At 47.7% G+C, this 14,152-nt stretch overlaps 3 protein-coding genes across 4 annotated transcripts; 2 read left to right on the plus strand and 1 right to left on the minus strand.

Moving 5' to 3' along the window:
• Positions 1–228: 228 nt before the first annotated feature.
• Positions 229–9,184, plus strand: LOC125954329 (apolipoprotein D-like). 2 transcript variants are annotated; one of them, XR_007469027.1, is made up of 5 exons: positions 229–568; positions 4,224–4,449; positions 4,580–4,731; positions 8,424–8,700; positions 8,869–9,184. XR_007469027.1 is itself a non-coding variant. In XM_049684526.1 (5 exons), exons 1-5 carry the CDS (start codon positions 425–427, stop codon positions 8,974–8,976), a joined length of 837 nt encoding a protein of 278 aa, XP_049540483.1. In that variant the 5' UTR covers positions 237–424; the 3' UTR covers positions 8,977–9,184. The 2 variants fall into 2 exon arrangements, 1 of the variants encoding a protein (XP_049540483.1); XM_049684526.1 differs by having other exon boundaries at positions 237–568; positions 8,424–8,630.
• Positions 9,185–9,255: 71 nt separating this feature from the next.
• On the minus strand, positions 9,256–10,559 carry LOC125954334 (zinc metalloproteinase nas-14-like). Its single transcript, XM_049684533.1, has 4 exons — positions 10,242–10,559; positions 9,960–10,170; positions 9,452–9,891; positions 9,256–9,375 (listed from the first exon to the last, which is right to left on the minus strand). The coding sequence occupies exons 1-4, from the start codon at positions 10,245–10,247 to the stop codon at positions 9,256–9,258; spliced, it is 777 nt and encodes a 258-aa protein (XP_049540490.1). The 5' UTR covers positions 10,248–10,559.
• A 297-nt stretch (positions 10,560–10,856) lies between these two features.
• Positions 10,857–12,492, plus strand: LOC125954335 (zinc metalloproteinase nas-4-like). The gene is made up of 4 exons (XM_049684534.1): positions 10,857–11,439; positions 11,508–11,678; positions 11,762–11,868; positions 11,959–12,492. Exons 1-4 carry the CDS (start codon positions 11,355–11,357, stop codon positions 12,367–12,369), a joined length of 774 nt encoding a protein of 257 aa, XP_049540491.1. The 5' UTR covers positions 10,857–11,354; the 3' UTR covers positions 12,370–12,492.
• Positions 12,493–14,152: the final 1,660 nt, after the last annotated feature.

Below are 14,152 nucleotides of genomic sequence, written 5' to 3' on the forward strand. Positions count from 1 at the left end.
TTGATAAGACGAGCTGGACCGGAGGCTGTGACCTCCGTGGTCAGCGTGTGAAAGAGCGACGCAAGCAGCGCACGTAAGCGAGCACGAGGAAGCGAGAAAACGAAACGAGCAAAGCAACGCACGATCAATTGAATAATCGACGCCGGCAATGGCTGCGGGGCTGAGCGCGGTGAGGGATTAGCGCGGTGTTGTGTTGTCGGACCGTCGGAGCAACCTTACAAGAGGAACACCTCCCCGGGGCAGGTTGCTCCAACTGGCAGCAGTAAAATTTCAGCGCTCGTCCGAGCAAGTCGTCCATCATCTTCGGGAGCCGCAACGCGCCACAGTGTTTTGTGTAGTGGAAGATTCGCGATCAACAGCGAGCGGTGTGTGTGTTTGTACGATCGCGACTAGAAAGACAGACAACAGCTGACCAACGTTCACGATGGTGTTCAAGCTTCGGTGCGTGCTGGCGGTGGCGGTGGCCATCGTTTCGCTGCTCTGCCTCTCCGGTACGGTCCAGGGTCATACGTACAAAACGGGTGAATGTCCTACCGTGGAACCGATGAGCGGTTTCCAGATGAAGCAGGTAAGTGTTCCAGTGCGGTGTGGTGTGGTGTGGTGTGCAGATGAAGTAGTAGAAGAAGTGCCTTTACTTTGCTTCGCCGTGCGTGCCGTGTTACCACGATTCAGCCATGGTGACGTTATCATAACAATGCGTCTTACTGATAACCTTTCACATCTCGCTCGCTTTCACCGTTTGCGTCAAACGTGAAGCCAACGTGGACAGAGCACCTCGATGCGAGTGTATGTTTGTGTGTGTTCCGTTAGAGCGCGCGATCATTGATCATAACGGGCAATCAGTTGATCGTTTCAAAGTGCGAACAATTACGTCGTATACTAGACCGCACACACTACCGCACTACTAGGCGCGATGAGGTGTGATTACGCGAGTGCACTTTGAGCATCTGGAGTGTTTCTCTTTGCTTTCTAGCTTCCTGGTATGCCACCCCAGAGAATGAGTCACAGTTTCCGTAACGGTAACAACAACAACTGCTTAACAATGCTTCGACAACCCTCAACCACGCCAGTCACGCCCCGTTGATGGCCACTCGTGGTGCCTTTTTAAAATATGTATAAACCTCTCCCGTAGACCGAACTCCGAGCAGACCGGTCGGTGTCGGTGCGTTAACCCTCCTCAAACGCACGGTCCTAATTGTGCGGCAATAATCAGCCGGCTCCTGAAGACCTGCTAGACCGAAAATGGACCAACACCATTATCGTGGTGTGGCGTGAAGTTTTTGCCTCGCCTTTTCGTGTTTCTTTGTCCAGTTCGACAACGGTACTAGACAAAGGCAGAGAGAGAGAGGCAGAGAGATAGAGAGAGAGAGTGCCAAACCGAAAAGCTTTCAGCCACTACAGGAGGGTCCCCGCTGTTATGGTTTTTATTCGCAAATAAATCCAATAAATATCCTGCATCGTCGTCCGAAACGGTCTGTCAGAAGTCGCTGATCCACTTCACTTCCGGATGAATGCGATTTCGCTTAGAACAGGGGATCGGAAGGGGAAGCTCCATGTGGGAGCTAGAACGAGCATTAGACGGAGGAGTGGGGCAGCATAAAAAAAACGGAAACGAAATCGAGAGATGGGGGTTAACAAGACGAAGACTAATGCTTACCCAAGAGCAGCAGCAAGAGTCTGCCGCTGGTGGCCGCCTGTTGCCGACGTTGATTGATGGCACTTTAGTCGTCGGCTTCCGAAAAGAAGAATGCTCTCTCTTTCTCTGGCGTCCGAGATGCGCGTATGTCCGCTCACTACCAGACGATACCGGGTTAGATGGACTTCTATCGACTTTTTGATTCTTATCCGAACCTGAGCAGCTGAAGGGATGACCAGGCAGCAAACGGTGCAAGGAGTAGGGAGTGAAAGCACATCGACCGCTACCACCATCGATAGGGCGATAATTCAATTTTCCCCCACATTTACCCATTGTCTTGGTTGGTGAGTGTGATGTGGTTTTTGTCCACTTGTAGCACACTTGGCGCAGTTCGCGTTGAGTGTTGCTTGCTTCTGGGGATAGGTTTGCCTGTTGTAGTGCTGCATCAAATGACTTACCATTTCTCGTGGGAAACCGTGAAGGTATGCAGAAGTTATATCGCCATAGGTTTGCTTCTAATTACACACCACACACACGCACACCCAACCGTTTCGTCAAGAATTTAAATTACGTTGATTGCATGGTGTGACAGCTCCGGCGACAACCGAGCTTACCCGTGAAACTTGTAATTCCTTGTCCTTTGACCAGTGCTCATCGGAGCATGCTCCTGCAAGGCTGCTGGAACGATGCGTTGGCCAGGATTATTAATGGCCACCATTCCTTCCACAAACTCATAAGACGAGGACGCGAGGACCGTACACATCCTTCAAGGGGGCCATCTACAGGTACGAGGAACAAAGTGACAACTACAGAGCCCCCCCCCCCCCCCTTTACGCTCAGGTGAGCATTACTCACGAGCCAACGAGCAAAAACAGACCGACCAGGCAGAAGATGGTTAAGACGCAAGGGCGGAAAGATAAATTTTCATTTTTGAAAATTCCCTCATGACGTATCGGTCTGTCACCGTAAGTTGTTACAAAGGCAATACCCGGGCATGCTCCGGCAACTGTCCTCATGTCGTGCATTAACCCCCGAGGGAAAAAAATGAAGAATAATCACCCCAAAAGAGAACCCAAAGGGTATACCCGGAGAAGGGCCTGCCCTGAAGTTGGCATAAGTTTCCGTCCTTTCATTTGACGAAAGTTTTGTTGAACAAACTCCTTATTCGCGTGCAACCACGCGGGCCACACGCGTAACGTGACGAATGGGATGGCGTACGTCTCGCAAAAGAGAACATTAGGCATGGTTCAGCGGACGAATGTTGTCACGGGGATCCGGCGGCATTCTCATTTCCGCCGTCCATATCGGCAACTCATTTATGGTAAACGGTTGGGAGAAACCATACGGAACCAACATTACATCCGGCATAGTCCATCCAACTATCGTCCCAACATGGCGTTTCCTGAAGTGCCAGAAGGTTGGTGTAAACTTTAGCCAGCCAATCAAAAGTTGTAAGTGTGCATGTGTGTGTGCGCGTGTGTGTGTGCGTTATAATGAATGGTCCTAACACATCGCACTAGTCGGAAGAACGGAACGGAGCCGTAACGACCCTGACCCGTCAATCCTCCTCCTCCGTCCAGTCCAGACCGTGTGTGCATGACCGAGACCCTGAAAGTCAACGCTCCCGGAAGAGCAATTCCCCCGAGAAAGTTCGTCCTTCTTCTGCGCACAGAAGACGCCACACGACATCCGCGTTCGACAGCGTAGCGTGTAAACTTTATGGTAAGCCTGTATCGGTCAAAGTTTAAGATTACAAACGATGGACAGTAAAGTTCCCGGCCTGCTTGCTCAACAATGCGCCAGCCTCGTGGAGCGTCTGCCGGACAAATTATCCAAAGCAAACAGGATGAAGCCCCGCGGCCGGCGGCCTCCGTAGTACGAAAGAATGTGGAGAACTGCGCTACCAACTACCAACTACCAACTTTAACCGACTTCCGATGAATGTTGCTCGGTACACAAGCCAGTGGCATTGTTGTTGCAGCTTTCAGCGAAGCTGTCCGTTCCGTTCCGTTCCATTCCTCTACACACCCTACATCTACATTGTACGTGAGGGATGAAACTTTGTTGCAAATCGAACCCTTTTTCGCAATTAATGATGGCTGCGTGCCGGGCCTGTAATTAGTGTGTAGAGTTGTTGTCTCTGTTTGCATTGAAGTGAAAGGTCGCTTCAGCACTACCTCGCTGTACAAACAAATTAGCTCATTGTCATTACGATAATACATTCAGGCCGGCAGGTTGGTAATCGGTAGTTGGTGAGGTTAGATTCTGGGAATTTCGGTTAACGCGATGACGGAGAGCAACTTGGTTGCTACGATGTGGCATGTGTCATGTTGACAATCCTAGTAAGCAACGTCCATCCATCAATCAGCCGGAGCAAATAGGCACGAATGGTTTGATTAAGGTCAGCAATACTGACTAAAACAGGGTTCTATGGTTCCTTTTCATGTAGCTGCCAGGTAGCATTGCTAACGCAATTCGACCAGACGTATCCATTACCTCTCTGGCACTTGTAGCAAATGTCACCATGTTTTAAAAAAACCCACCCCCCAAAAAGACCAAACTAACATGTCCATTCTTCCTTTCACAGTTCCTGGGCATCTGGTACGTCATCCAGAAGACGGGCACGGCATCAACGTGTGTGATCTATAACATCACCAAAAATGTGGAAACACCGGACGAGTACTTCATCGAGCAGGTCTCCCAGAAGGCGCCGCTTTCGCTTGCCCCCATCAAGCACGAGTACTCGTACACCGGCAAGCTGACCGTCACCGATCGGGACGTACCGGCCCGCATGACCGTCCGGTTTCCGCTCAGTAAGTACCGACGACCGGTAGTACTCGATGGTGTCGTCAGTGACATCAGCGTGAAACGAAGGTGTTCCGTATCAAACCCCGGTGCTAATGTCCGCCCCCTTACTCGCTTGTCTCTTCCCTTCACTTGCAGGTGTTGCCGGTTCAGCGAAGTTTGTCGTATTCATGACCGACTACGATACGTACGCCGGGGTGTTCTCGTGCCAGAAGATACCGTTCGGTCATCGCCAGAGTGCGACGCTACTGTCGAGGACGCGCGATTTGGATAAAATCTACGTCGACAAGGTAGGCACTTGGTCGGCCAAAGCATTCGCTTACGGTACTTCACACTAACACACACAGGCCGGTTCTGGTGGTTAACTAAAGCTTGGTTCAAAGCGGGCTATTTTGACAAACTTCACCAGGAAAAGGTGTCGCTAAATGGTCACCAAAGGTGTGTCAGAAATCACTGGACGTCCTAGCTCACCGAACATACTCGATGCATCTGCCGGCACCGAATGGTGTTACTACACGACTGCTGGCAACGTTGTTTGCACATTCCAGCGTCCGTACCGAGGGGAATACTTTCACGGACATGTTCTGTGACCCTTTCACCTTCCTCTTTTCCCACCATCAGAGCTAGCACGCATACTCACGGCTTACACGGGTGGTGTCGATTCCGTTTCGAATGGTGTTAAAACTTCTAACGCGTTGTCACTCTAGCCACTTCGCATCCGCAGCCCCGGCAGATGCTACCCTGATAAATCCGATTCACTTGGGTGCATTTGCGAGCCACATTCCGTTCGCAGACGAAATACCCTAACGTAAAGTGTCAATTTCAAAGCACCTTCAAGACACTTTGCATACGGCATCCAGTATGATACAACTGCAATCCTACGGGTTGGTAGACACACCATAATCACAGGACACGTTTAATCCGATAATCCGATGCATGACGCAGTTTCACGAGAGCCCCCTTAATTATTTTCCACTGAATTAAGTAAAGTTCAGCAACGCTTTAGCTTCACTTAACTTTCAGTGGCGTCAGTAACGGCCTGCCCTAAATGAAAATCCCAGAAAGCCGGAAGTGGCAGGGTGTCATCATTAGTGTCACCTGCCTGAAGGACAAAGGGCTACGCATACGCGTTTTCTCACTCCTTATCAGCCCCTAGTTGTGCGACGTTGCCATTTTCCATTAGCTTAAGCTCAACGCATCCCCCCAACGCACCATCAACCGTCGGTTTCCTGTCCACTCGCATAACCCTCTAAAACATGCATGAAGATGATAAAAGCGATCGCGCGTCCGATTGTGCAGTGTGTCCGGCTTCCGTTTCATGTTGTACTACAGCGTGATGGTTATGGAAGAAGCAGAAGGAACCAACTTCCTCAGCCCGGTGGTCCAACCCCTTTGGTCGTACGTCGTTAGCCGTCGTTCTGACCAAAAAGGAAAGGAATACAAAATGAGTTGCAATCGGGTTGCGTGTTAGCTAACACACACACACACACACTATGAGCTGTGTGTTTTCTGTCCCCAAGCACAAGGGGTTACTTAGGATAGGGAAGCCGTAGCTTTAAAGTGGTTAGTGAGGACCCAGAAACCATACCGTTCCAGCAAGCTCCTGCTTCTTGCTCTCTAACGACCTTGCATTCGTTACCTTGCACCATCTCTTTCCCCACCTTTTTTTTCTGGATAATGTACCGAAAGGGAGGGATTAGGAAAACGTGGAAATCCTTTTCGCTCACCTCAACCCCCTGGGGTAAAAAACAGCAACAAAAAAATTACCGACAATTTGCGACAACTGCTGCAACATGGCACTTCAGTCGGGAACGGTACACCCTCTTTTTTCCTTCCCCGTGTTTTGTACCGTAAACAGTTTCCCGTTTCTCGTTAGAATCACATTTTTCATGCTCTTTCGCCCATACCACATTGCCCGACCACACACTGACACACACAAACACACACAAACACACACGAACTAACGCCGGAAGTGTTAATTGGATAGCTTTATGTTGCGTTGTGCTAGAGTTCCCTGTTGCTTCTTGGCTGCCACTATTTTGTTTTTTGTTTTGTTCTCCTGACTTACATCCACAACCCACCCCCTTTCCCGTGTGGGCGTAATTAGGATCTAGGGAAATGGGAGCCTTTTTTATGATGGTGTTGCTGCTGCTGGCAGCCATATGAGCTGACTTTGCTATGCTGCACTAGCAACAGCAACAGGACTTTCCCGGCCGGAGGGAGCAAAAGGGACATCCTCACATGTAGTTTATATGCTCAGGATCTTTTGTTTGCAAAATTACCGAGATACCACAGAATAACCGTACAATTAGTTCTCTGCTGAGAATGAACTGCCGGCTTAGGCGGAAGCCACTGGTATCCCTTTGCCAATGAAAAGTCCATTAATAAGCCCCAGAATATTGCCAGCATTCCCAGAAAATAGCAATATCTTCTGCACAGAGCTCACCGCCACTGTATAAAAGTAATATCCGGATTGTTCGGACCGGATTCACCGTAGGTAACCGATACAGGGAGGAACAGGAACACTTTTCAAGTAACTCCCAAAGCGAAGGTCAGCGACAACAACTTTTTGACAGCAATGGCCCGGCTCCCGGCATATCGATAAACAAACGCCCGGCCTGACGCTATGACTATCAACAATGCCGCTTCGGCGTACGAGCGAACATGCCCGGCCACTGATCCGGCCAGCGCGTGAAATTATCTCCCAAATCTGGCAGGAGATGACGCTTGGGGTTGAATAATTCACGGCCCAACGCGCGCGCTCGCGTTTTGCTTGGCTAAGCTTGCTTCGCCGGGTCCATAAATCATGCAGCGAAATTGCTTTTAGATCACCGTTAGCGCGGCTTTGTGTGTGTGTGTGTGTGTGTCTATGTGTTCGTACGTCCGTCCACGAGGCGTTCCCAGCGCACTGTGTCAACAGACCAACAGGACGGAAGCGGACGAGTTAACTAACCGCTTCATATGCTTATGTGCGTCCACTGTGAAAGCATAAGGGAGCTAAAAAGCTCTCATCTACAGCCACACACACACACGCGCGCGCGGTGTGCGTACATTCTGGCCCGTCCTTGCGAACGATGAAGCGCTTGGACGCTTTTTGCATCCATTAGGATACCGGTCCGCTACCGGCGAACCGGTGGCCGTGTGTTATGTCAGTTGCAGTGTATGCTCTAGTCCACCCGGGATAGGACGGTGGCATTCATTAAAAATCGCAGACTTCAGCGCGCGAGCTAACCGGTGGAGGTCGCGGAACAAGGTTTCATGTTTATCCTTACGCGCCGGGTATTAAGTTTTTCCGCACTGGTATCATTCCGATCTCAAGGGACACCACGCGGTACATGACGCGGCTCCTAGAGAGTGCTCGGCGGGGTTTCATGCCACTGAAAAGTCGGTCAATTTTGTACGTTGGTTTGGATTTCTCGTTGGGCAACAGCAGTCGTTTACATATGAGGGTAGAATTTAAAGCTTTCGCTTTTTCCCCTAGAAGGTTAAGTAAGAGCCAAAGCCATTTGCTTTTAGGTTATGGCTTTTAACAGCGAACAGTCTGCTTAGTTGAGTTTTATTACATCTCAATCAATTTGACAGTTCAAAAAAAATGTGGACACCGGAAAACTAGATGTCTTCCTGGGTGTCAAACGGACTGTTCCGTAAAATTGAATTTTACATCAAATTTGCCGTCAACCATAGTTTTATAGAATCCCGCATGTGCACACAATAATAATATAATTCTTAATTAATCATGTATACGGATTCAAGTCATAATTAATTCTATTGATTCTGAATCGATAAAGGATCTTTTCAACATGATATCCAGACCATTAAAAAACCTTCTCAAGTACAGCAACTTAACATACGCGCTTGAAATACCATCTTCCCATAGGCTACCGAAACAAATAACAAATATGCTACCTGCCGTACACCAGAGGTGGATATGTTCTAATTTTCTTTATTGTTTTCTCTTCCTCTCCCGGGCCACAACCCACAGATCCGTTCCCGACTTGCGGGCTTCTCCGTCGATCCGTTCGATCTGAGCATCGTCAACCAGACCGGTTGCCCGAAGGAGGGTGAAGCCGGTTGGAACATCCACATCGATCCGGATACCTTCTCGACGCGCAACATCGCGAACGCGTTCCGAAAGGCCGGTGAAGCGATCGGCGATGGGTTCGAGGCCGCCGTCAACGCTGGCAAAAAGGTTCATTTATTTTGAATGCTGCACCTACTTCAGCCCCCCGTCACGTCACCACTGCCAACACCCCCACTGTGTGCGTGTATTTGCGTGGTTTTTGGTTACGTACGCCGATGGGAGAGGGCTGCTTCTGCGGGCGCAACATCTACGAAGCACGAAGAGCAATGGCGATATATTAATTTCCGTTCTCCTTTTCCGTGTTTCTTTCTTTTCCTGCCCGGATGCGGTTGTAAACATCAAACAGCTGTACAACAAGTACAGGGAAAGCGATGAGGACTATGCTATCGTAGAGGAAACGACAAACCCGAACCGCGCCGAGCGCTTGGTGAACCAGGCCGAATGGTTGCCTTGAGGGGGCTGACGTAGTTTTTTTATATATATACTTTTTCCGTATCGGACGATCGTGAACAATCTAGTTCTTAATCAATAAAATATGGGAACTCAAATGCATCGGCTTTTTTTTAAAGTAAATCGCAATCAATGATCATCTTGGCAGCCTCATCACCACGGTCTTGTTTTATGCTAAAAGAAAAGGATACCAGAAGCGATTGCTGCAGGATTATACTGTTTTATTCTTATTATTTCTAAAGAAACCGAACATGCTCGAGCATTGCCCAAGCACCCGGCTACCCTAGAGTTGATTGCAGTTGCCTCGAACACACAGCCCGCAGAAGTCGGGATCGTACATCTTGTTGAGCTTGCGCACATCCTTGTAGCTCATCTCCTTTCGCTGGCCGATTTCAACGTCATCCTAAAACAAAGCAAAATAGTAGCATACATCAACCTGTAGGAGCCTGTCACTCGCTTCCGTTCCTTCCAATACCAACCAGTGGAATAACAGTCGCTTGGTCTGAAGCCGCAAACGCATCCGATGGACAGTGCAGAATGCTCTCGTAATCGTACGGTATACCGAAATCGTCGATCGTTCCCTCCTTATACCTGTCGAGGTTCTGTCGCTCAAACGACTCTATCGCGTCCTCCTGAATGCGGATGTAAAAGTCCCTATCGGGGCGGCTCTGAGGATGCGTAAAACCAAGCACGTGCAGCAACTGATGGATGATTACACCCTGGCTCATACAGCCATTCTGCTTCAGGTTCATTTGGTTCGACAGGAAATTCATACCCAGCGTAGCCCAACAACCGCTTGGCTCGGCAGTAATATTTAGATACTGGGGATATTTCCTAATGGTGCTCTCCACAAAGCGAACACAGCTACGAGCTGAGATCTGCGCCATTGCCGAGAGAATCTGTTCTTGTTCGGAACTTGCTGGAGAGCAATGGAGAGTTAGGTAGGTTTAGTCTAACCTCATGTTCATCACCATGGTTACTACTCACTGAATGCAGGAGATATTTCGTATGGCACAATGCCCTTGACCCACTTGTATGCATCATGAACGAGTTGTACGCCACCAGATGAGGCCGCATCCAACTGAATATCCGTCAATACGAGATCCCCCTGATGCCGGCCACCCGATTCCTCGTAACGGATGCCAATTGATTTATCCACGAGCGACAGCAGGACCACAATGATGGCTACATGAAGTACCTGTAGATACGGGCTTTAGTAACTTGCCCAATAGCTGGAATATTTTGTGAACACAACCACTCATTACTTACCTGCATTTTGTTATGTATTGTGTAACTACCAGTTCTTTACACCCAAACTACAAAAATGCACTTTTCGTCTTGATCCTGGAAGTAGCTCACCAAATCTCCCCCAGAAACCCTGAACCTCCGCAACAACCCACGGTATCTTTCTGATGACCGCCAATGTACTTCACTGCGGTTTTGTACATGTTTTGTTCGCGAACATAAAAGTTCCAAATATCTGCGCGCGGTGACAAATATTTGGAAAATGATAAGTAGAATCGTTATCGTCTAGCTATGCGAGAGGATGTATAGTGTAACCAGTCTAGCAAAACGGGTCGTCATTGCTCCCGGAAACGGCTGAGATGTGTTGGTGCCACATCGTAACTTCGGACTTCTTGTTGGCGGAATATCTATTACTTGATTTCCTGGAATTGTACCGAACTATGGCACTACGGGGCTACACAGTAGTGTATCCTTGAATACCAGAATATCACATGATATTCTGATAAGTAATTGTATTGTAACGATAAGTTGCTCACAAGGAATGCACCATCAAGATGAAGCCAAAAATATATATATGCGCCCAAATCAACTAGAAGATCTAGAACAGTTGAATTTCCTGCTTACCTACATTCGCGCGTTGGGCATTGAATAGCGTTTACCTAGATGATCTGCATGTACCACGTCTAAAGCTCTAGTAAAAAGAAAAAATATCCATTTCCTGTTCGCGATACAATAAAGATAAAGACACTAGCACAGTCGCATCGAATGTACTCTGAACACTTCCGATTTTGTCGTTTTTCGCCACCAGCATCCAGGGCAGGGCTAACAACATTTTCATTTGCGTTTTATCTTTCACGTCGCCTTCGCTTATCCCGTGCTTATCTTATCGCCCCTACTACACCTTCGTCACTGTTTACCATCGTTTTGGGCAGATTTTAACAAGGGTAGTATCATCATAAACCGTACTTACGAACCATCCAGACATGCTAGTAGAAGAAAGAAATCTACATAAGGTTCGTCCGACGCACCAGTGCGTCGTTGTGCGCAGAATCGGAAGGTTGTTGGTCAGTGCGAATTACTTTACAGGTTCATAGGACCATTCCGCCTTAGTTTAAGTGTCAGTTGTCCGAAAGCACGATGAAGCTGCTCTGGGTGGTAATCGGTGTGGCCATGGTGGCCAGCAATGTCTTTGGAGGACCAGTTAAACGGGAGTCTCCACCGCGTAAGATTAGCCAATGCCCTAACGTACCATGTCTTGTAAACTAACAGCGTGTGAACTCTGCTTCCCAGTCGAAGAGAGTGCTTCTGCACTGGAAGAAATCGGTGGCAACTTCGAGGGAGACATGATGCTAACACCGGAACAGGAGGACGCAGTCAAGTATGGCTACACCGCGATCATTGGAGAGTTTTACAAGTGGCCCAACAACATTGTGCCTTACGCGATCGATAAGAACGCGTTCAGTAAGTACTGCCACAAACTAGCTATAAATAATAGCTTAAGTATAAAGAAGTTTTCATATACTAGCCTCTGTTCTGACTTTTAGCGGTTAGCCAACAGAACAGCATCGTCTCGGCTCTACAGCAAATCGAACTAGTCAGCTGCGTTCGGTTTGTGCCTCGTACGACCGAAAAGGATTACGTCATGGTTCAGGTAAGCTTGACCACGACTATCTAAAGCTGCGTTCATTCGCGACTCTTCTTCGGTGACGCACGAATGCTGATTACTCGCTCTCTTCTATAGGGAGATTCTGGATGCTGGGCCACCCTGGGCCACAGGGGAGGCATGCAAACGGTTAACCTACAACCGAGCGGCTGCATGACGCGTGGTACAATTATCCACGAGTTCCTGCATGCCCTCGGCTTCGTTCACATGCAGAGTGCATCCGATCGGGACTTTTACGTGGATATCAACTGGAATGCCATCCAAGTGGGCAAGGAGTCCAACTTTGATCGCTACAGCTCGAATGTAATCGACGACTTTGGCATTCCGTACGACTACGATAGCGTGATGCACTACCCGAGGACCGCCTTCACGGCCAATGGACAGGAGACGGTCATTCCCAAGCAGCCGGGTGTCGCAGTTGGACAGCGTGTTGGAATGAGCTACAAGGACATCAAGCGCCTCAACAAGCTCTATCCCAAATGTTACTGATGATATACACAGCCAGTGTAGTACAATACGGGGGAACGATGCAGAACGGCTGCAAATAATTTCAAAACCTACGGTTTAAGGCAACCATTTCGAGAGATTTAGCAAGTAACGCTTAGCAGCTGGAGCGACCAGAGCGATTCGTGGTGTAGTTAGTAAGTTTAGTAAGGCAGTTCGTTCACTAATAAAAAAAAGGTTTTTGTTTGGATTGTGCTTCCCGCGTCTCGCGTAACACGTACTCGCGTGCGTTTCGAACACTGGCTCGATCGATAGGTGATCTTTCTCGCGATTGATACAGCTGTTCGTATAATGGAGTCTAAGGACATCAAGTGCCTGCGATGAAGACGTTTATGAGTGCAAAATCGGGCATTTGTTATATTTTTTCGGCTGATTTATTTTACCAGGTTCAAGGTAAGAGTCCTCCAGTACCGTTTTCATATGATATTTTTATTTGAGTTTCCAGAAAATTGAGAAATTTCCAGACTATTGCTGGTCCATTTGTCCATTCATAGCCTCTCATCATTAACATCAGCAGGCAGCAAGTTGATAGTGCATTTTTCGATACGCAACGTACCGCCAACAGCACACACCGGCTATAGCGTCGATGCACCAGGTTTCCCAATTTCCAGTAAAGCTTTATCTTCTCGAAACAAAAACCACGATTTCTTTGAGCTGCAGTTTCCCGTCGGCCGCTGGCAGGAGTTTAAAGCCTGTAACAGCTAAAATCTGGCCACTTGTTTTTTAATCATCTCATTTTTAATCATTTCAGCCTGCTATTTCGTGAGCACTAAGGTCCCTTTGCAATTCTGTTGACCAGGTTTCAATTTAAGCAGTCTGTTTTATTTAGAAAAAGAAATTGTCAAAATTGATCCACGCCTGCAAAAGAACGCGAAAAGCGAAAGAAAAGTCTGCACACTCACTATTAAAACCCGATTTGGCTGGAGAAAAACCAGCAAAAGTCTGTAAATTTCCAAACTCAACTAAAAATGCCATATGTAAACGGTACTGGAGGGCTCTTACCTTGAATCTGGTAAAATAAAACAGCCGAAAAAATATATCAAATGCCTGATTCTGCAGACAAAAGTGAGTCAACCTTCCTGGGATCTTTTAGTGTGATTCTACCTAAAAAAAACTCACGACAGACGTCGTCACAGTTCGACAAATATATTTGTGGGACAGTTTAAGGTCGTATTCTACGAGAAATTAATCAAATAGATTTCTAAAAGACAGCTTGATTACCTAAATTCAGTCAAGGAAGCTGCACGAACAGGTATTGACCGAATTCAAACAATGCATTTTGATGAACGACGGAACGCACGTAAAATGCATCCGATAAATACCAGGCAAAAAATTTGATTTTGCCAATCGAAAAGGGAATGATTTAGGAAGAATTTGATTTATTTATCTACGGTTCTGTACTTGCCGTAGATATTCTTACCGCAGGTATGGAGTAAATTTTTCGTATTCGAGTAGATCGATTTCATAGGAAAAACTATCAATCCAACAAAATGTCTCGACTTTCGTGTATTTACGTATAAAGTTTGTATGTTATACGTCAAGTTTATATGTCGCTGAGCTAGTGCCTATTATGTGTGGTCAGATTTTAACTGTTCCAGGTTTTAATCGAATCTTCAGATGGGCGATAAGTTGGTCACAAGCAGTGCATCATCAAGATGAAGCCGAAAGATTGACCCCGCCTAAACCAACGTGTGTTTCAGATCTAGACCAATTGGATTGCCTACTTACCTACTTTCGCTCGCTCAGCATTAAATATCGTTTACCTAGA

This window comes from Anopheles darlingi, chromosome 3 (assembly GCF_943734745.1).
Source record: "Anopheles darlingi chromosome 3, idAnoDarlMG_H_01, whole genome shotgun sequence".
Lineage (NCBI taxonomy): Eukaryota > Metazoa > Arthropoda > Insecta > Diptera > Culicidae > Anopheles > Anopheles darlingi.

Bases quoted from the DNA above. Each gene is read 5' to 3' on its own strand.
- LOC125954329 (XM_049684526.1), top strand. From the start codon at position 425: ATGGTGTTCAAGCTTCGGTGCGTGCTGGCGGTGGCGGTGGCCATCGTT. The intron at 569-4,223 runs GTAAGTGTTCCA...TTCCTTTCACAG, and splicing joins GCGGTTTCCAGATGAAGCAG to TTCCTGGGCATCTGGTACGT. The intron at 4,450-4,579 runs GTAAGTACCGAC...CTTCACTTGCAG, and splicing joins GACCGTCCGGTTTCCGCTCA to GTGTTGCCGGTTCAGCGAAG.
- LOC125954334 (XM_049684533.1), bottom strand. The intron at 9,892-9,959 runs GTGAGTAGTAAC...ATTGCTCTCCAG, and splicing joins CGAAATATCTCCTGCATTCA to CAAGTTCCGAACAAGAACAG. The intron at 9,376-9,451 runs GTTGGTATTGGA...GCTTTGTTTTAG, and splicing joins AAGCGACTGTTATTCCACTG to GATGACGTTGAAATCGGCCA.
- LOC125954335 (XM_049684534.1), top strand. From the start codon at position 11,355: ATGAAGCTGCTCTGGGTGGTAATCGGTGTGGCCATGGTGGCCAGCAAT. The intron at 11,440-11,507 runs GTAAGATTAGCC...TCTGCTTCCCAG, and splicing joins TAAACGGGAGTCTCCACCGC to TCGAAGAGAGTGCTTCTGCA. The intron at 11,869-11,958 runs GTAAGCTTGACC...TCTCTTCTATAG, and splicing joins AGGATTACGTCATGGTTCAG to GGAGATTCTGGATGCTGGGC.